The following is a 22,052-nucleotide window of genomic DNA, read 5'->3' on the forward strand; positions in this document are numbered from 1 at the left end:
AGAGAGAGAACTTTAAACGTGGGGTTTATGCCGATTTACTGCTTCTCATAGAACAGCTGCCTGCTTCACTTTCTCTGCTGCCTCTCACTGATCCATTCTGCTGGTCAGACAGGATGCAGCTCAGACAGCGTGAGCTGTGTCTTTGCAGGGAAAGCAGAAGTGTTTCCCTTGCTGTGGCACGGCAGCCCTATGAGCTGTTGATTGCAACACTGTGATGCCCAGCACTCCAGCAATGGCTGGGAGAACCCCAGCGGCCCTCACTTCTACCTCTTTTCCATCACACTGCATGCTGGACCACACCTGAGCCATCCCTCCCTGGATGCAGCATTGCAGCCGGACACCTCCAGCTGCTGCAGGCTTCCCACTGCATGCTCCCAGCCCACTGCAATCTTCCCCAATGAAAACCTCACACTGGGGAAAAAAAAAACAACAACAACAACACAACCAACAGTTGCCAGCCCCCCTTTAAACCGCTCTGCAAAGAATGCCAAGAATTTTCCCAGACACTCCAGTCTTTATTCACACTCCTCCCAGCTGCGCTCCAGGCAGGCAAAACTTTGCAGGAGAAGCAGTGATGGAGTCACCACCAAGATGTGTCAAACAGAAATGAAAGCTGCTCAGCATCATGGGGACAGAAGACAGAAAACTGAGCTTCTCCCCTTCAGGGCTGAAGGTTACGTTGCCTGAAGTGATGCTTCTCCCACAAACAAAAAACAACAGCATGGCACAGCGGTGCTTCACAGCACTCCCTGTGCCCCTGCAGCTCCCAGGGAAGCAGGCGAGCTCTGCACAGCATTGGGCAGGCAACTGCCTTCTGCTCAGTGCAGCAGCCAACAGCTGAGCTGCAGCACAGCCTCACAGCCTTCCTTGCTCTGAGAGGTAAAATAAGAATCCCACACATCTCTAACAGAACCAAACGAGCTGGCACGGGCCTAAAGCATCACTCTGCTGACTTCCAGAGCTGAGTCTGAAGGGAGCGCAGCGCTTCTCATCTTCCTTACACAACACACACTAAGATGATACATTCCCAACCTGTGAATGCAACATCAGTTTTGATTTTCTGCAAACAAACAGACTGCTTCTGCCTCTAACCTCCCTCGGAGCTTTTCCTGCTAAAAACAAAATTCCACATGTTTCCTTTTCATAATCTGTTGTTTCATCATTTCCCTAAGACTGTTGAGAAGTCTAACTAATTAATTGCAAGGTCTTTCTTAATTGAGAGAGGATTAACATGTGTTTTGTCCCTATCACGTAAGTCCTGGATGGGAGTTTACAACAAAGCAAAACAGGATTTGCCGGGCATTATGCACACAATGTTTTGCAAACATGAGCACAGCCTGGAGAACGAGGAAAGTCGGTTACAACAGTGACGACTGTGGGACCAAAAATGAGAGACATTTCCTCCGAAATGACCTTAAAGGATGAGAAAGTTCAGCTTTTCAGCAGCCTGAGAATTCCATCCCCCAAGAGCTATTCAAAACCAAGAAAGCACAGTCCAGAACACAAACACAGCTTTCCCTTCACTCTGTTTACAAAGAACCCCATGGCAGACAAACAAGCACACACCAACCCCCCCAGCCCACTCCTTCCCAAGGTTATTCACCCACAGTGTGCTCAGCCTTCCAATGCAATGGAACTGCTCAGTCAACCAGGGCCAGCAGAACACTGAGCTCACCCCTTATCTAGCACGGGACTTTCCCATGCTCACCCCAGGCAGCAGATGCACTCTCAGCTCCCACTTGCCCATCTGTGTCCTCCCCTCCTTCTCACCACGAGGAGAGGACATCCTCATTGATCCCAGCTGGGCACATGCAGACAGATATGGGACAATGCCAAGAAACGGAGCCTACCTGTAAGGAGTGGCACAGGAAGGGTTGGGGCTGTTAAAAAGATGTGTTCACAAGGAAAGATCTGGATCCCCACCATGTCATTACCCAGCCATGCTGGATATCGGCCACCAAAACTATTTGTTTTAGTTACCACTTAAAATAAACATGTCAAATTCCCACATACGTTTCCAGAACGTATTGCCCAATTACAATAAAAACGATTCCTTATATCGTTAGACAAGGGAACAGGGATGTTCTAGTGGGAACCCAAGAGTTCTGGGCATTGCTGCATACTTTTCTCCGGCTGCCTGGAAACCATCCCACAGCATCTCCACAAACAGCCCTCTTCACACCTGGACAGGGCTCTTTGTGGTACTGCTTGGAAGAGAAGTCTCACAAATATGGTCATCACCATAACGAGCTGACTGCTAGATACCCCATTAACATGCCTCCAGAAGGCATCAGAGCATGTTAGCACAGAATGCCTTTAATTGGAAGACTCAACAACGGAAAAATAAAATTAAATGTATAGCAAAGGATAACCTGAAAGGACTCTTCAGTGTCTCTGAAACGATGGCACAAACCCGTACCCACCACCACAGGCCAGAACAGACAGACAAGGACAGAGCTCCTGGGAGGCCCAGATCTGGCAGCCCTTCCCTGGGCAATGCTCTTACCATGACAGAGCTGAATGACAGCTCCAAATCAGATTAGGATCCAAGGCCCGGAGCAGCTCGCTGTGAGCAGGGTATGGACAAGGGATCACAGACACCCCTCCGACCCGAGCAGCTCTGAGCCTGCAGCAATGCACGCTGCTTAGCACAGCACAGACAGGCAGTGCTGGGTGCCACTGCACAGTGGTTTGATTTCCAGCCCTTTGCACCAGCCCCCAGCTCTAGGCATGCCCGTGCAGCCCGCTGCAGGCAGCAGATCTCCTCCTGTAGAGCTCCAGGCCACGTGGAAGCCAAGGGCTGCATCCTGCCCCTGGTTACAGCAGGAACCAGCCGGAATGCTCCTTGCCTGGGGAGAGCTCTGCAGACATTCCCCACGTGTTTCCCTGCACACGTCATGCAGAGGTGGCACGGGCTCAACGCAGCACCTCATGCTCCAGGAGGATGAAAAAGCCCAGAGAGCTCAGCAGAAATGCAGCATGGGCTGCAGCACCGCAGCTTCCTGCCATCATCTGGTTTTGAAACCGCACCAGGAAGAACAGCTTTCCATTTCTGGCCCTGAGGCAGGGTGCTCCATGGGAACCTCTCTCCAGCTGTTTGACATCTCTGGAATTTCATGTGTGTGGGAGACGGATGCTTTCTGGCTTCACAAAGGAATCTGGACATCTAAATGCAGCGGTGCCTCCAAAGCCCCGACCCCACGTTCTGCCCGCAGGCTGGAGGTGATGACTGGGGATGAAGCACGCAGTTCTCCCTACCACAGCCCTCTGGATGCTGTCACACCATTTCAGAGCACTGGCCCCCAGCCTGGATCCACCTATGCATGCAGAGGTCCCACACTGGAGGTGAGGCTCTGGGAGGAAGCCTGAGCTGGCCAGGACTGAGGAAAAGCCCTGGACTTTGGAAATCTTCTTCTCACTTCAGCTGCTGAATGGAGCTCTCCTAACCATCCACTGCCTCGAATATCTGAATGTCAAGCTTCAGGTATAAACCCAGAGCTCATGGCATGCATACATGTGGAGAAGGTGAGGATCAGGCAGGCTTTGTGTGTGTGCACACAGCACCCACAATCAAAACTAAACATGGGACAGGGCAACACTATTTCTAAAGACTGCAACTAATCCAAAACAAGCAGGGCACCCCTCCTGCCCACAGCCCCAACGTTGCCAGGACACGTTCCACATACACACCTCCACCTGCACCCCTCCCGTTGCCTCCCCCTCATTGCACAACCCAGGAGAGGCCGATTCAGCATCATGCCATTTCTTCCCCTCCCAACCTCTGAGCCAGAGGAGCATGAGGAGGAGGGAGACGAGCACAGCAGTGGCTCCTGCAGACATCTGAGGGCACCGCATGGGCAGGGACAGCGGGGGCACCCGGAGATGGGGCTGCGCCTCTCACCGCAGCTGGTGACAGCACCGGCATTCTCCTACAGAAGACAGCATTTAGGGAGCTTTTGGCCTTCCAGCAACACTGGGGACGGGCTGACAGCTGCCACCACAGCACTGACAATGAATCCTGATGCTGCTCCGGCCTCCTGAAAGAGTTATTCTTCAGGCTTCATTTGTTTTGTCGACGCAGAGGGCACGCTCGGCTCCAGCATTTGCCAGCTCACGTCCTTCCACCCACCGCCTCGGCGCTCGCTGTGATTACGAGCGGGTAAGAGCAGCTCCGGAGCTCCCACGCAGAACAACGTGTTGCATCTCTTTTGCAAGAGGAAGAGATGCTCTGGATTCGCCGATAGCACCGCAGCGGGGTAGGAAAACATACAAAAATCTTTTCCTGGGCAACGTTTGTTCCCAGCACATACATTCCAAATAAGTGTTTGACTGCAGCGGACTGTGGTCGGGTTAATTGGTCCTGTGGTTGAAACAGTCAGAGCTGGCTTCCTGCATGAGGACAGGCAATCTTCCCCAGGAGGGACTGCAGGAAAAGAGAGGCAGCTACCGATCTGCCTGCTGCCATGGAACAGCACTTCCCACCCTCCTTCCCAAAGCAGCAGAATGGCTGCCAGGGCACAGAGGGACAGGGGCTGCTCCCACTGCGCTGCTTCCTGGGGCACATCGTTAGCAGCTCGGAGAAAAATCTGTCGCTTCTGTTCAGCGCTGCATGGGGGAACACCTGAATGACTTCTTCCAAATGGGAGCTCATCATAAAGCTAAAAAAAAAAAAAAAAAAAAAAAAAAGCACACACCCCACAAAACACAACCCAGGAAGTTTAACCCTGGAACTTCCAAATAGTGGCTCTGACTGGGCAAATAACAAGGTGGGGGGAAGGAGGGATGTCCGAGTCCAAGCAAACCCCGATTTCCATTGTAATTGAGTGATGGAAACATCTTCCTCAAGCATTTGATTGTAAGCCTATGTTTAGGATCAGCCGTCACATGGCCTCTGGCAACCGCACTGCCATAGCCAAGGCACACAGAGCTGTCCTCAGCCCACCCTTCCATGGGCAAAGGCACGTAATGCTGGCCCTCACACGGAGGAGCTTTCAGCCATGCAGGCAATCAGGGAAGAAAACACGAGGTTCCAGAAAACAGCAGCAGCAATGCGTGAAGTTTATCACAACCCAAGCAGCTACGGCAGGGACAGGCACAGTGCAGAGGTTCCCAGTGGTTTTTCTGATAAAACCTTCTAAGCAGCACCCTGTGCACACATCCAGAACTCTCTTCACTAAGCGCCGATCTCCGCAGAGCCCTTCCCCACACACAGAGCCACAGTGGGCACACAAAGCAATCAGCTGTGACACTTGCACAACTTACAGTGTAATGCTCAATCCTTATTCTCAGTCCAAAGCGAAGGCTGAACGCATCTGCCCCTCCTCACATACACACAGCTCAATCTCAAGCTCAAGGAACAGCCTTTGAACCTCCGTGAGATGCTTAATTCAGTCCTGAGAGAGACAGCATCCCAGGAGGCTGAAGGGTTTTGCTTGAAAAGACAGAACTAACAACATTTGGTGGTTGCAAAAGCACCACTAAAGCAAAGCTGTCTACCAGCCTGGGTCTCACATCTCATCCCATTTACTCTCCCACGCATCTCCAGTTGCTTTTCCCTCATTTCTCTTTCCAGATTTGCCAGCTTCCTACAAGGCTTCTGGATCTCCCTGGTGCATTTCAAGCACATTCTGCCTTCTGCTCTCCATACCTTTGCTAACACTGCCAGCGTCCACTCCAGCACCGCCGCACGTGGCAGTGAATGGTCCTGAATGGGGAAGCTCTGATGATGAAGCATTTCACAACTGACCCAAACTCCCATACACAGAGCCCAGATTACATAAAGTCATTAGTTTCTGCTCAAAGTGAGCTGTTAGTGAATCTGAGTGTGGCTGAGATGCCACCCCCAGCTACTCATCAGCTTTCTTTCTGCTCAGCACCATGCCTGCAGCTCAGGTCCCCAGCAAGGCAGTGGTGTGGCAAATTCCCAGGGCAGCCCAGCCAACCTCTCACAAACACAGCATTGACAAAAACAAAGGCACGACATTCACAGAAACAAAGGTTGACTTGAGCAAGGCTGGTGTGATCCTGCTGCTCAGAGCCCAGCTTCCTTTCATTTATTTTGTTGGGCATTTCCAACAGCAGCACCTCAAGGGAACCGTATTGTGCTGGGGGCGCTTGGCAGGACTGTGCAAGGGGAGTTTTCTGAACACATTATCCCAACTAAGGAGTTTGGATAGGAGGTCAATGTTCAATGTTCCAGGAGGTCAATGTCAGCTGGACAGTTAAAAATAGCCTCACCAACCCAAAAAGTGGGATTACTGTTAAAAAAGCCTCTGGAGGAGGTTTTGATACACATTATTTCCCCCCTGCAGATACAAACAGCTGGTGAAAATAAATATCATCACTTCTTCTTGGCAGTAGCAAACCATTCCCATTCAAAATTACACTCAGGAAACTGAGGCACGGCGCCACAGAGCGACACCCAGAAAGCTCTGAGGACCGCTGAACAAACGAGTGGAACATCTCCACCGGGAGGTGCCCACGGTTCTGCTGGGGGAGCAGCAGCAGAGGCAGAGTGGGCACTGAGGATGGAGGGAGCAGAGCGAGCAGGGCAGCACCCAGCCCTGCATCAGACTGAGAGGAGATGCTGCTCAGCCAGCGCGCTGTACCACAGCCCCGGACCAACGAGCCCAAAGGCAAAGAGCAGCCGAGGAACCCACGGGCTGCAGGACCCCCCCAGCCCATCTCTGCTCCCGTACACCATCAGAAGATTTCCCACTGATGGAGCTGGGCGCTGAATTCACGCTGCAGTTCAGCCATCTCACTCTGCTCCAGTGGGAGCCAAAAGCACTTAGGAACTTTTATTTAAGACAAAAAAAAAAAAAAAAAAGCGACAGCACATGGATGTAAGCACACCGAGCACCGAAGTACCCGCACCGAAGACACCTAAATTAAATTGGCTCGCACCCAGGCTCGGCAGCATTTAGGGCTCTGTAACACCTAAGAAAAGCCGAGCAGCACCAGCTGGCACAGCGAGGCGGCCTTACGGGTATTTATACACCGAACCAACGCAGCCCCGCTTCGCTGCTCCGCGCTTTGCCTCCGGGGCTCCGCACCAACCGCCCGCCCGGAGCTCAGCAGCATTCCCCGCTTAGAAAGGAGCCCACAGCGCGCTGTACGCGGCGCGAGTTTCGGGTCAGCTCCACTCCTGCAAATGCAATTCCGAGATGGAAACTTCGGGGCCGGGAGGAACGCAGCAGTTGGAGGCTGCTGGCAAGCAGCAGCCACAGAGGGAAGGGCGGCAGGGCCGAGCCCGGGCAGCACGCCGCCGCTCCCACTGATTTAGCAGCATCACGCTCAGCAGTCCTCGCTTCGGAGCTCCGCTATTTCGTGCGGGAAAGAGGTTTTTATAGCTACAAGCCCTCAAGAGGCGCCACCGGGCTGCGGAGCTCGCACAGCCCTCCCGCAGCAAGCACAGCCCCGCACAGCCCCGCACAGCCCGCCGTGCCGATGCGGGCAGCCCGCGTCCCACCGCCGTTACACAACGCCGGGCAGCGCTCCTCGCCCCGCCGGCGCCGGGAGCCGCCCGCAGCCCCCAACCCGCCCCGCTCCTCACCGAGAAGCGCTCCAGGTCGGTGGCGGCCATGGCCGGAGCTGAGCGCGGCGCGGGGCTCTGCCCGCCCCGAGTGGCTGCGGCTGAATGGATCCAATATGGCCACTTCCTGGAAACTCCCCTCCGCCGGCACCGGTCGAGGGGCGGGGAGGGGCGGGAGCGGCCGCCGTGCCGTCACGGTCGCCTCCCGGGGGCGGCCGCTGCGCTCAGGGCCGGGGGTGCCCCGCGCTGCCGCCTGCGGGAGGTCCGGGCGGTGCGTGCCGTTCCGCTCCGCTGGGGGCGCCGCCCGGAGCTACGAGAGCTCGGCTGTTACCGCAGCGATGGTCCGCGTGCCGTCGGGCCCCTGCGCTGCAACGACAGCGGACGCGAACCGCAGCGACGGCGGGTTGCGTGATCTCTGGGCTTGTTTCGCTGCCCGCTGCTTACAGCGAGCTGAAGTTGGGGAGTGCTCCCTTCCGGCACCTCTGCGGCGCTCCGCCAGCTGTTAGCTCAGAGCGGAGATTTGCTTGCTTTGTGGTGCCCTCTGCTGCAGCGTTCCTACCGAGAGGAGCTGCTCAGAGCCACCGGCTCGCTGTCACACCGCTGGTCTCCACACCCGACCTGCGTCCCCGTCGTGCGGCACGCCTCAGCTTTCCCCGCTCTTTACATCAGTTTAGCCCCGATGTCCTCGTTTTTCCCTCCCCGTCCTTTATTGGAGCAGTCTGTGCCTCCACATGGAACGTGAGCCTGGGCAAAGAGTGCAAAAGCACACTGAGGTCCCCAGGCAGGTCAGCTCTGCTGACAACTTGCTACGCATGGGGGTCAGTGAAAAGCTGCTGTCCGAACAAAAACGCAGCGGTTCCTGTGAGCACAGCAGGAATCCTTTCAGTGCCTTTGGACACACACTCAGACCTCTTTTCTAAGCATTCTTTACCAACCTCAGCCCTAACTGATGCTGCTCAGATGTGAGGAGGAACAAATAGCCAGAGCGACGGCCTGGAAGGAAGAGGAAGGCATGCTCTGCAGCACGGGAGGAAGTGGGAGGTGAAGGCATGCAGCCACCTCCCAAGGAACAGACCCGGCAGAGCTTACCTGGGTGGTTCTGTCTGCAGGACTCATTGTTATCAACTCAGGTGGTCCCACACCACCACAGCTTGAGCTCCAGCATCCTGCACAAAGAAAGGCCTCAAGTAGAGTCATTACCTAGTTGTGATGACGTAATTATAAAGCTCCAGTTATTAGGAAATAATGAACAACCTTGTTTTGCCCTTTAAAAAGGTTTGCCACGTTTCAACCTCTTGATAAGAGAAAGCAAAGGGGAGACAGCCACTATGTCAGTTCCTTTATATTCATCATCCATGAAAGCACAGCCCTTGGAGTGCCCTAAAGCACATTCAAAGACCTCAAGCAACCAAATTAAAGCAGAACTTATACTTCATTATAACACTCTATGATCTGCGCTCCATATTAACTTCCATCTTCTCCCTTGCCAGCTATTTGTGATCTTTCCAAAGGTCTCTTGCTCCCACCACAGTATAAATAAATGAGCCTGCACTGTGCTGGCAGGCACGGGGTTGCTGCATTACAGCAGTGCAAGATGGTGTGTTACACCCCAGCGTGTTCCCAACTCATCCCAGCTCTCCTGAGGACCCACATGAATCACACTGCAGGAGCTCTGCATTGCACTGCTCATCCCAGGAGGTGGCTGTGCTGTCCTGGAGGAATAAAACAGGATATGAAAATTAAGCACAGATTAATGAATGGAGGAGGCAAAGGTCATCAAGCGCTCGTGCTCAGAGGACTGGAGATCAGGAAGCAGGTTGTATTTGCCATTGAAGCAATTTCAAGGCATTTTCTGAGGAGCTGTTATTCAAGTTGTCTGCTTTTTGAAATATGGTCAATCCAGTGCAGTTAAGAAGAGCTTTCCTGAGTGAAGTACCCACAGCTGAATGAGTTCTGATAGTGCGTGCATTTGTGCTGGCTGAAGACAGGTTGCAAAAGCGTTGTATTCCTCTACAAAGGGTGTTGCTGACCACCATCCATGGATTTATTTTCTCTCGACTCCAAAAATAACAAAAAAGAGAAGATAAAAAAAGCATCTTGCAGTCACAAACAGCTCTTGGTTTGTGCTGCCTTGTGCTGGAGCTGCCAAGGGTAGCAAAGCTGCGCTGCTCACTTAGGCCTGCCAGAGATGTTCATCCAGAACAGGCACTCACACAGCAGTCCTGTTGCTGATCCTGAAGGTTCTGCAGTTCTCCCTGAACCCAAATCTGGATTTTCTGGTTTTCAGATGCAAGTAGAACTGCTTGTATAGAGACAGAGATTCATTTTTAAGCCTTCTCTGTATGTCACAAAGAAGCAAAGATAAACAGACATTGATGTTTAATAACTACTTTTCTATTACAAGCAATCTTTGCAGTCCTGATTTAAGACAACACAACGTTCTTGCTTGACACTTGCTTAAATCCCATTATGCCAGGTGCATTGAGTGCCATTCATTAAGAGCCCTTTTCCCTGACCATGCAGCACAGGACATTGCAGGAGGCTCACACAGTCTGATCCCCAACAGCTGCTGGGATCCCTGAGCCTCAGGTCAGATGCAAAGATCCACGGCATAAAGGAAATTCCACCACTTGAAGGAAATTCCAAGGCACTGCAGCAGTGCTGATGCTTGGCTCTGGCTTTCAGCTGTGCTGTGAGAATCCTTGGTCCTCCAATCCAGGTGGTGCAGATAAACACAACCCTCTCACATTCTGCAACGCAGGCCAGAGGAAGCAGCTTGTTGGTAACTGTTTCATGCAGTGCTTCCCCCTGGGTAGCTTTACAAATCAAATGGTTTCGGGTAGTTTTTAGCAGCACAACCACCAAGAACCTCATTCGTATGGGACTTAGAAGGCTTTCCTACAGAAGTGCTGTCATCTTCCTGAGCCTGAAGAAGGGTCAGTGGGAGTTGTGGTCCATTTCCTGACTGATCCCAGCAGTGTGGCTGGGATGGCTGGAAACAGACCCCAGATTTTCCTGCTTCTTTGCACTGAAGGGCAGCATTCCCACACTGCACCTCTGCCAGGTTTGCATCACTCTGCTGGAATAACAGTGCAGGTCTGCGTTGCTTCTGGCAGAACCCACCAAGTTTATGGGCACCACCTGAAAAATGGGATGTTTGGGGCAGGTCATGCCACCATCTGTGTGGAATAAACAATGTTTTATAACCACAAACTCTGAGACATGTGAATTGCTGCATCTGAATGGCTGAGATCCTGGTGTTACAGCTGAACCTTGCTGCCTTTTATCTGCAAACAGCCTTCGCCCCCACCACTCCCCAGACTTTCGCTCACTTGTTTATCCATTGAAGGTTACTGCATTTCTCCAGAGAACAAAGGAGGAGCTGTTTCCCCCTCACAGTGCATGCTCTTTGTTTACATGAAAATATCAACAGTGAAACTGAAAAATGGTGAGCGCTGTCATTCTGCTTGTTCTGACTTCATTTCAGGGAAAGTCGGCTCTCCTGGAGGTAGAAATGCCATTGGCAGCCAGCACAGCCAAAGCTCGCCTTCCTGCAAAGCAGCAGAGCCACATCCAACTGCAGCTGCCCCACACATCCCCCCTTCCTTCCTCCTTTGCTTCCCCCGTAGCACTTCACCTTCCTGGTGGGAAGGAGCAGGACCTGAGATGCTGTCTCCTTCAGTTCTGAAGTGCCACAGGCATTCCTTTGCTGCGATGCAGTGCTTTATCTCCCAGTTTACTTCCAGGGTTCGTGTGGTGTGAATACTTGCAGCCACGAGGCCATTGCCCTCCTCACCTGAGGGGGTGGCAGACTCAGCCTCAAATGAATCGTGGGTTTCTGTACATTGCTTTTGTCCCAGCCAGTAAATCAGAAATATCAAGACATGTGGCAGTTGGCTTGAAATCTCCTGAAAGCAGCCCACAGAGATCCCTAAATAGCCTCACACAAAATATTTGCTTTATAGGTTTTTGGTGGCATAAAAGAAGCAGCAGAACTTCTCATGGTTTTTAAGTCTGGCAGTTCCAGATGATGGGTAAGCAATGCCCACAGTGCTCTGGGCTCATTTATTATCTATATTAATTACATTCATTCAAACAGCTTAACTTCTACTGTAAGTTAAGGAAATGCTTTATTAAAAAAGCCTATCCTTCAGAACTGTTTTCTCCCCCCCTTCTTGCTCATTGTCAGGTATGAACTCTACTCCCAGTGCACAGCTGAAGGTTTGCAATGCCAGCATCAGGGACTGCTGAGATTCTTTTATGCCTGCAAGAGATTCCAGTAAGAAAGAACGATTAACGTTGAAATCAAGCCATAGCAATTCATTTTGGGATGCTTGGTCATTATTAGCTCTCTGCAGTAGGCAAGGCAGATCTGCAGGGATGCCATAAGCTGGAAAGCGTTGCTAATACAGTGAAACCCCACACACGAGCAGCTCCCTCAGCAGAGGGCTAGAAAGGCAGTAATGAGAGGTGTGCGATGCCCACAGAAGCACTGAATTGCTCTGAGCAGCATAAGGACCGCGTGCCATTGTGTGACAGAACACTGAAGCAGCACAACGATTTTGAGGAGCTGGCACTGAGCCAGCTTGTGAGCAAGAGATAAAACAGCTTTTCGGAGATCTGCATGCAAGGATGGAGCCGGGAAGGGAAAGGTTGCCAAGGGAAGGACTGCGCGATCCCTTCCACCACCACAAATGGGTGCGGAGAGGCAGGAAGGAGAGAGGTGCGCTGCGTGGAGGATGGTGCACCTCGAGCCGCCTTCAAAAATGGAGATTTGGGCACAGGCTGAGATTCCATTTCAGTCGAACTCTAAGGCAGGGAGAACAAAAGCCTGTTTTCTGTTTTTCTCATTCATCCTCACGCAGAGAGCTACTTTTGTCTGTCTTTGTGCCGCGCTGACTCTGCTTGCTTTGTGTTCTCTCTCTTGCTGTTTTCCTAGACAAACTGTTCAGTCACTCAGGAATTGATTCACTGATCTCAATCACAACACTCAGCAGAGGAGAAAACAAGTTTGTGCCTGAGCGCTGTCACTGCAGCAGGGCTCCAGCCCTCCTTCTCCTCCTGGGGAAAGGCGTTTCTCTGAGGCTTCTTTTCTTCTGTAGAGCTGAGAACAATAATTACATTAAGAGAAGTGCTTAAGCAGAAGTAATTGATATGGCAGCACAGTCAGACAGTTCTCTGTATGAAAAGAGAACACTTCTCCTCTGTCAGATGCACACAAATTGGCGCAGGCATGCTGTGAAGGTTTCATCAGTGATACAGTTGCGCATGTTGTAGTAGGTATTGAGCAGCCAAAAGATAAACACACAGCATAGATACACTCAGACACATAGCAGCACACGCTACAGAACGTATTTCAGAGCGCAGAGCCACCCACCCATCCTTTTGCTCCCATTCGTGCCAGGCGCTGTTACAGAGCCACAGACGGGCGCTGCTCTGGCAGAATCTTTGGGGAGCAGAGCTGCAACCGCTGCTCAGAGCCGCACCAACAGCCAACGCCGAGCCCCAAACCACCGTTGTAGAGAGCTGGAAGAGGAACCAGCCGATGGAGCGTTGGGTGAGAAACCCGAGTGCACCTCCTCCTGCAACACAACGAACACAGCGGGACGCGCGGCTGCGCTTTGCTGCTGCGGGGAGGTGACGTCTGTCACAGCCCGGGGGGGGGGGAAGATGGGGACAGACGAGGGGGCACACTGCTTCCCGAGCAGCCGAGGCTCCTTTCTCCCCCAGCCCTCCAGCTAAACACGCGGCTCTAGAAACTCTGCGGTTAAATACTCCAGCAAACAAAGTTGGCCCCGAGAGCCCGGCTGCCGCGTCCAACCCACCCTTGGGGGCGGAGGTGGAGAGCGGCCGGAGGGAGCCGGGCCGTCCCTGCCCCTCACCTGCCCCTCACCCCTCACCTGCCCGGGAGCGCGGCAGCGCAGCACCGCCCCGCGGGGAGGAGAAAGGAGAGAGGCGCGGCCGAACCGCCCCGCTCCGCTCCCATCGACGGAGGCGGCGGAGCGGGCGGCTCCATCACCTCGGCCCGCAGGTGCGCGCTGCCCTCCGGTCCCGGCAGCTCCGCCTCGGGGGATTCGAGCGGCGGAGCGCTGCGGGCGGCGGCGGCCCCACCTGTGGCTGCGGGATGGCGGAGCTCGCCCTCGGCCCCGCCGCCGTGCTGGGCTTCCTGCGGGAGCGCGGCGGGTGGGCGAGCAACGCAGAGCTGCTGAGCGCCTTCCGGCCGCTGCTGGAGGCCGGCGGGGACGCGTCGGAGCGGGCGGAGCGGCGGGAGCGCTTCAAGGAAGCGGTGAACGCCGTGGCGGTGGTGAAGGAGCGGCAGGGCACCAAGTTCGTCGTGCTGCGGAGGCACCTGCGGCCCGGCCCGCCCCCGGAGCAGCGCGGGGATGGAGGTTCCGAGCCCCCGTCCGAGGAGCGGCTGTCCTCGCCGTCCCCCGAGGAGCTGCCGTCGCCTCGGGCCGTGTCCGAGCTCCGCGGGCTCTTCCAGGCTGGAGGCGGCGGGGTGCCGCTGCCCGCCGGCGGGGCAAACGCCCGCAGGGAGCCGCTCCCCAAGCCCTGCATGCTGCCGGTGCGCTGCGTGCCGGCCCCGGCTGCTCCCAACTCCGCTGCAGCTTCGGGGCCGTCCGAAATGCCGGAGACCGCCGCATCGCCCTTACCCGATGAGGAGGACGGCGGGTGCCACTCGCCCAGCCTGCGCCGGGCCCCCAAGAATCACCGGGCCAGTGAGGAGCTGACAGAAGTGCCGCTGGAGGAGGCTGAGCACCGCTGGCTGCTGATGGCGGCTGAGGGCCAGTGGTCCCAGCAGCTCCACGGGCTGCTGTTGGGTGATGCCAGCCTGGCGGCCCGCAGGGACTTCATCTCGGGCTTCACCGCCCTGCACTGGGCCGCCAAGAATGGCAACTGCGACATGGTGAGGAACATCATCGATGTAGCAGGGAAGGAAGGGGCCCACGTCAACGTGGACGCCAGGTCTCACGGCGGCTACACGGCGCTGCACCTCGCTGCCATGCACGGCCGGGACGCCGTCATCTCCGTGCTGGTCCGCAGCTACCATGCCAAGATCGACCTGAGGGACTACAGCGGGAAGAAGCCACACCAGTACTTGAAGGACGGGACCTCTGTGGCAGTCAGGCGCTTACTGGGGGACCCTACACTCCAACACCCCACGGGACCCGCGGTGCCCATCAAGAAGAGCACCAAGATCGCTGCGTCCATCCTGAGCTCCACCAGCACTTTCCTGGGGGTCATATCCGATGACATGGCTTTCTACGATCTCACCAAAGGTTTGAGGAAGCCTTCGTCCTTGAACAAGCTGCTGACTGCCACCACAGGCCCCAGGAGGAAGCCGAAAACCAGAGGGGGATTTCCTTCATACTGCTCGCTCTCCGAGGTGGTGGAGGAGGAGGAGCACGAGGAGGCTGTCATGAAGCGCAGGCCGGTTTCTGAGCTGTTCTTTGGCCATTAGGCTCTGCCTTCCTGGGGTCGCAATCGTTCAGTAGCGTGACTGGGGAGCTTGGTTTTCTCTCACAGAAGTCAATGGGATTTCTTCTCCCCGTGTCTTTCTTTTTGGAAGTTTAATTGAATGGCTGATGGGGTCTGGCTCCACAGGTCACTGGATGAAGCCCAGCTCTCAGAAGCTTGAGGAGAGGGAGCTGCCCTGTGAGCACTGCAGTGCCATAGGCACCAGCACACCAATGACGACCACAAACATCACACTTTGTGGCTGAAAAGCTGGAACAACGTCTGTGTGTAGACAGGCTATCAATGTCTTAAGGTACAGCTTCTTGTTCTGCATTCCTCAGCTGAAGAGCTGCGTGTTTTACACTGTGAACAGCACGCTGGTAGCTGGCTGCTTTAACGTGGCTTGTTCTACAGCAGGCTGAAATTATTACGAGAAAGATGCATAGTTTTCTATGATGATTCTGATTGTTTTGGTAACAGAAGAGGAAAATTTCTATTTTAAAATTGTGCATTTAGTTTTTTCAAAACAAAGTTTCTCACTCTCAGAAATACTAACATGTCTTTATTGTCGCCTAAAGCATTTTCCTTGGCAGGGTTAAAAAGGAAAAAACCCCAACCCTTGTTGCTCTGTCTCCATGATCTGTCTACCTCAGTCCGAAGCTCGGTTTGCATTTCTCTTTGTGTTCCCTTCCCGCAGGACTTTGCCCAGGTGGTACCGACTGTGCCTCGATACTGTCGGCATTTGGCTGCAGTTCAGTGGCTTCATCTGAATGAACACATTTTTGATATCAGATGGTATGATAAAATGAAGTGAGAAAGTAGGAATCGGATCCTGCAGGGTATCTGAGCAGCACTGAGGCTGCTGTGGCAGATTTTTTTATTTAACACTTGAACTTTGGTTTTGAGCTATTTGGAAACAATATTTATTTAAAAAACGGGCTTTGTTCTGTTGGGTGTTTCATGGTCAAATGTGTGCATGGCCTCTGAAAGCAGTGTGTATCTCAACTGCATGAGTTGCTGATCTGAAACTCGCTTTACTTTTTCTCCTGTATTATAGACGTAATTGTTTTTCTTAAGTAGAGCGGTGCGCTTGACTTGCAGCTGGAGAGCTGTTTGGAGCTACGTCTGCAATGAGATTATCGGTTTTTAAATTACTCACTTAAAGCTGCCTTGAAATGAAGAGGCAGAGCTGAGAGCAGCAGCTGCCTGCAGTGCTTCTGTGCTCACAACGCAGCCGCCGAGCTGTGTGAGCAGAGGTGACAGAGGTGACAGAGCTCTGCGCGTGCTCTGCTCTCAGCCCCAGTCAGGTGTTTTGGTTTCCTTGCAACACTGGTTTGCATGCCTTGCCTTTCTTTCCGAGCCAGTGACTCCAGGAATGTGTCTTTCAGCCTTGCTTTAAGCCTAGTGCCGTAGGACCATGTCGAAGGTGACTCCATCTCCTTTGTGCCCCTGCCCCGATGTGGTGCTGCCTGCAGGAGGGGCTGAGCTGCTGCTCTCACAGACAGGGATTCATTTGTTGTCACTCTGTTTCTGTGTCAAACTCGTTAACTGAATGTTAATGATCAAGCACCTTGTGACTTATACATCTGGAGATGGGTTAAAAACAATAATAATGATCCTATTTGCTCCATAGGTGTTGGAGTGACTGCTGACCAGTGTGGTCGTTTGAAGCCTTGGTTTTGTGCTTCAGCTCAAATTGGCTCTTGGGGCTGCAGGAAAATGTCTGTTTCAATGTTTTTGTGACATTAAACGCTTTCTTTGCTGTAGCTCTTGAAACCACAGAGGCATTTGTGTGCGTTTGTGTTACTGCTGGCAGCTGGGGCTGCCTGGGGACAGCATCCTGTGGCAGCTGGGAAACGGCTCCAGTTTGAGTCAGTCTTATTTGGAAGTTTGTCTGCTAGTTGTGCCTGTGCCCCTGGCTGTGCCTCTTCATATCACACCTCTGAACCTTTAGCGCTTCTTTGGTGTAAATCCAACCTGCAGCAGAAGCAAGGCACAAAGATGGAGCGTTTTCAGTTTTAAAAGCCAACAACCAGTACAGCTCGGTTGCAGCTACACCATGAGGAAAGCAGGGGGCTGCTTCAAAGCGAAACCAAGAAGTCACAGCTGAGATAACTGACTTCACTGCAGCACGTGCCAGCCAGGAAGCTCTGCAGTATTCTTTGCTCTGAGGTGCTGCAGTTAGCTGGTGCTGGTGCTGTGCCCAAACCCCTGGCCCTGCAGTGCACCCAGCAGAGGTTGTGACACACGGAGCTCACAGGGCTGGGTTCTGCCAGCACCTCTGTGCCGTGACGCAGCTCACTCCTCGCTGAGAGATGGGGGAGGAGGTGGTGTTTGGGCAGGCTGTGCTGAGCGATGCTGTAGGACTTCAGGTGCAAACAAATCCTCAGAAGTACAGAGAACGCACTGCTGCAATTTGACAAATATAGATATGTTCAGCTTGCAGTAAAACCAGTTCTTCAGCTTCTCTGGGTCCTGGTTTTGTATGTTGCTGTTTATGCGGGAGGGGATGTGGTACAGAATTCTCACCAACTCATGGGAGTAGTTTTGTGGCAGAGACTAAGGCTAATGCTGCCCTATGAATCCATCAGCTGACTCAATTCTCCTTGCGTTCTGCTGTTTCAAGCCCAAATCCAGCTGAAGGACTTTGGCACAAGTGAATGGGAGCTGAGAAGCTTAACCACCACCAGCTGCAGGCCGGTCTGGTGAGCTGCCTGCTGTGCCATCACAACAAAGGGTCTGGCCCTGTCCTGCCAAGGAGAATTTACAAGATTTCAGCTTCTTCACAAGGCTGAGGTCCAGCAGAAGAGCAGCTCAGTCACTGCAGGCCTAAAGGGAGCAGAGCGCCCAGGGAACAGCCCCCTCTGAGCTCCCATTGCACTGTCCTTCTTCCACCATGCCCTACATTCCTTGGATGCATTCCTGACTTACGCATTAGTCTGAGCAAAATGGCAAAGTGGTCATTTTTGCTCTGATGATTGGTACTAAAGGGGGACCCTACAAATTTGTGAGGAGGTCACTGACACAGACTTGGCTCCATGTAGCATGGGCACAAACAACATGTTGTTTGTCCTCATTCTCCCTCCCAGAGCAAATATAAAAGCTCTGCAGCATAATGAGGAACATTCATTTTCCATTCCAGTTCCAAGATTTATTTCACTAATTTATAAGGCAAATCATTAAGCACCTCTTACCCTCATGCTGAGCTCAGCTTGTCACTGACTGCAGTGTCTTTATATTTGTGTACCGCCAGGAAAACAGCACATCACAGCCAGGGTCTGTTTTTCATCGCCAGTGGGAAGAGCTGCAGCCAAAGCAATGCTTCCCCTTTCCTACCTCCCTTCTCGCCTTCTCTGTCTGAGGAACAGCTGAGGAAACTCTTCAGCAGCTGGCAGGGTACATCACAACTGCTGCAGTCACAGCACTGAGCAGCAGTGATGGATGTGCAGCCCAGGATCCAGCCACTGCTGAGCACTGCTTGCTGCAAGTGGCAGCAGCCACTGCTGCTCCTTGGGCAGTCAGTTACCAGAAGGGTTACAGCAGGAGATGCTGTAACAGGAAGAATTACTTTCCTCCTGCCCTTCCTTCCCCCATCCCCCTCACCTCGAAACTCCCCAGCTGAGGTAGGAGACCTCACTGAGGAGCCATGCAACTTTCATTTTCACTGAGCACAACACAGCACCCAAACACACAACACTTGGCAAAAGCTGTGAGTGCTGTGCACACCAGGACTTTGATGCCCTGCATGCCAGCAGACACCATGGCTGGCAAGCATCATAAACACCATATTTAAAGAGTAAAGCACATGGAAGACAAACTGTGGCACAGAAATTCCTGGCCATTCAGGTGAGGTGGCCGCATGCTGTGTGTGTGCATGGCACCGTGCTCCCTCCAAACAGCTGCACTGCTGGCAGTGTCTCCTGTGGGACACAGACGGGCTCAGCAAGGCCACACCAATAACACCATCCCAGCAGCACCCTGCAGCACGTGCAGACTTGTGACCATGTTTTCTCTTGTGTTTTCCTCCACCCGTTTCCTGCAGCCACAGCTAAGCAAAGCAGGGTAGCTGAGTGCAGGGCTTTCCAAGCAGCTCTGCCCATCCAAGGAACCGCTCAGCCCCACTGCGTTGCTGTCAGCTCATGCTGACACTGGGCACACTGACCTCGTGGAGCTGCAGGAGCTGCCGTGGGGCTGGGGATGCCATAAGGGATCACTCCACATGGGGATTCTTCTCCAGGTGCTGTGGGACGTTCTTGCATGAAGACCTTCGCAGACACCTGGCTGCTCACCACATCTTCAGAAGTGTCTTTTAATCTCCAGAAGAAGACTACCAGCTCAGCCCATGTTTTTTTTCCCCTGTAGGTGTCTGAGATGACTCAGCTCCACGGCTCATGTGGCATTTTAAAATTTCATAAAACCTTTAATGCCTCTGGCTGTTTAACAGTGAAATTCATGAGCTGCTTCTTGAGTGCATTTTGTTAAACCCAGAGGTTACATGATTCCTACTGCCTGATTACTCTGTAATGCTCCCGTGGGCTCCCTCAGGGTGCAGGAGATGAGCTTTGCAATGCTGCTCTGAACTTATTTTTAAGATTTTATTCAAATGGTTGCCATGAATTCCCAATGCAAAGAGAACCTCCTTCTATTTATTAAACGCAGCTCTCACCAGCACCAAGTACATCTTTAGCAGAGCAGATTTGCATCAACCTCAGTACCCCTCCCTTCCTTAATTAGCTCTGCAGGCACAAGGCCCACAGCACAACGCCCTGGGAAGAAAACAAGGTTCAGGCTAAGAAAAAAAAAATTGTAATGCTTTCAATTTAGTGCCTGAGAAGCTGAAGCAGCAGCTCCTGATCCAGCAGTGACTCCCACACATTGCAGTGGGCGTTAAATCAAATCCTAAGTGAGCCACTACTTCTAAAATCCCCACGGCTGCTGCCAAGGCACTGTCACACGGGCAGAATGCGTGTTCTTCCTCTGGCCACTTGTTCTCACCCACACCTGCAATATTTGCTCATCGCTCTGGCTCTAGGCAATACAAGTTGTCTTTTTATCCTGAAATCAGGCCCACTTGCTTTTGCTGAGCAGAATATAAGCTACTGAAATTCCTTCCCCCACAGCTCTTGTGCACGGATGGCCAAATGACTTAGGACACAATTTGCAGGCCCTGTTAGCAGCCTGCACCCTCAAGAAGATCAAGGCTCTCACATTTTGCATGTTTCACCCCTTTCCTTCACCTAGGCAGTTACTCTGCATTCACCTGGACTTAGCTGTATCTGTAATTCATACAGATGCTCCCGCAGGTTTCAGGTCACTGTCCTCTCCTGGGCAGTGGTCAGATTACCTCCAGCACCGGGCTGTGGGCTGCAACATGAAGCTTTGCTGCCTCAGAGACCCCAGATGCAGGAAGCTGCTGGGCTCCTTTTGTCCCCCCAGGACACACATGCAGCCCTGGCTTTCTGCTCACCCAAAGGCTCAGCAGCCCCATGCTAACAGCTCTCCAGGGATCTGTACAGCAGCTGGGAGGAGATCAGAGCATCAGCGCTTCCATGGCCTCACTCAGGTTGGCTCTGTGTCACTGCTGGAGTAATCTGTGGCCATCTTAACTCCTGTGCTACAAGGAGGGAAGGAAAGAAAGAAACCAAGAGACCTGAGCTCAGCTGCTGAGGCCAGTGACCCGATGCTGTGCCCCATCCCAGCAGCTAGGAGTAAACAACACTGGCCTCCTGAGAGGGAGCTCATACCCAGCACCTCAGTGCCACTCCATGCTGCCAAAAGGAGATGCAGTGGCCAATCAAAGCATCCCTTGCTCTTGCAGGTAACAGAGAAGGTTGTGAGCCACTACAGTCAGACCATTACCCAAAGTACACAGGGCTGCTCCTATGCAGAGACGCCCTGTGAAGCTCTTAATCTGGGGTCAGGTTAAATCATTTCTATTGGTACATCAGACTGGGATTTTAAAAGCAAACACCTCTGTATGCAGGTGTGCCAGGAATGCTGCCATGACATACCCCCAGGACCAGCAGCTGCCTCAGGCTCTGTCACCAGTAATGAAACAATTACAGATGATCAGCATCACAACTGAGACCCACCTGATATCCAGACAAACATCTCCTGCATGATGCAAAAGACCAAAAAGGCAAGAGAAACTGGGCTGTGTGGACCCATCCTTTCCCTTCAAGGCAAGCGTTAACTTCAATTTATTTCCATCCAGTTCCTTTAGCTCAAATTGCAAAAGAACCACATGTTTCTAATTGGTCTCCTAGGAGAGACTGCAGATTTTGCAGCAGCGTGAGCTGGCACTGATATATTGCCCCATTCTTCACCTACCTCCAAGAATTCAAATTCTGGTTTAATCTAATGAGGTAAACTGGGGTAAAGCAGCCATTCAATGAAGCACCAGGGTTGCTGCACGCTGGAGTCCAGTGCCCAGCAAAACAGTGGATTTGACACTGAACGTAATCTGTTTTGTTCAGATCAATGGAACTAAGTGTTAATATCCACAAAGCTTCTCTTTGCTATACACACCATCCACCTGCACGCATCATTACGAACACATTGACTGATACTTGGTACACATCACAGAACAGACTTCTGAGGTGAGCCCTTCCCAGCCTTCTGCAGGGCACACCACACCACCACACCACGCTGTTTCACTGGAAACATGAGCAGGGCTACTGATACTCCTGCATAAATATGCAAACTGAAGGCCCACAAATGCTAGTTTGTCAGAGCTGGGGAAGCACCTAACGCTGCACTCGCTGGCAGCGAAGACAGAGCAGCTGCAACCTGCACTGCCTGCAGTGCTGCTCCCAGGTGGGCTGCGAGAGGTGCAACACACGGAGCCACTCTGGGTTCCCTCCTTCTGCAGGAGGGTGGGCTGCCATGTTACCTTCAGTGAGCTTTGCTTGTACGCAGCACAGACGATGGCCACCCTTCTGGACAGTGTTATTTCTTGAGTTCATGCTGCTCAGTGGGTAAGCTCAAATGGAAAATGTGATCTGTTGTGAAACTAAAACCATTTATTCATGCTCAGGTCGATGCCCCGTTCTGGGTGGTT

At 52.8% G+C, this 22,052-nt stretch overlaps 2 protein-coding genes across 3 annotated transcripts in view; one reads left to right on the top strand and one right to left on the bottom strand.

Annotated features, from left to right (window-relative positions):
* The window catches only part of SEPTIN8 (septin 8), a gene marked incomplete at both ends in the record, with an annotated part of 31,758 nt that extends 24,173 nt beyond the window's left edge, over positions 1 to 7,585 (bottom strand). For both annotated transcript variants that reach the window (XM_079542540.1, XM_079542541.1), the window contains one exon: positions 7,556 to 7,585. In XM_079542540.1, the coding sequence (XP_079398666.1) occupies positions 7,556 to 7,585 (30 nt within the window). The remainder of the gene's footprint in view (positions 1 to 7,555) is intronic.
* A 6,073-nt stretch (positions 7,586 to 13,658) lies between these two features.
* SOWAHA (sosondowah ankyrin repeat domain family member A) lies at positions 13,659 to 14,996 on the top strand (the record flags this gene model as incomplete). The annotated part of the gene is made up of 1 exon (XM_079542452.1): positions 13,659 to 14,996. One exon carries the CDS (start codon positions 13,659 to 13,661, stop codon positions 14,994 to 14,996), a length of 1,338 nt encoding a protein of 445 aa, XP_079398578.1.
* Positions 14,997 to 22,052: the final 7,056 nt, after the last annotated feature.

This window comes from Tetrao urogallus (assembly GCF_951394365.1).
Source record: "Tetrao urogallus genome assembly, chromosome: 14".
In the NCBI taxonomy this organism is placed as follows: domain Eukaryota; kingdom Metazoa; phylum Chordata; class Aves; order Galliformes; family Phasianidae; genus Tetrao; species Tetrao urogallus.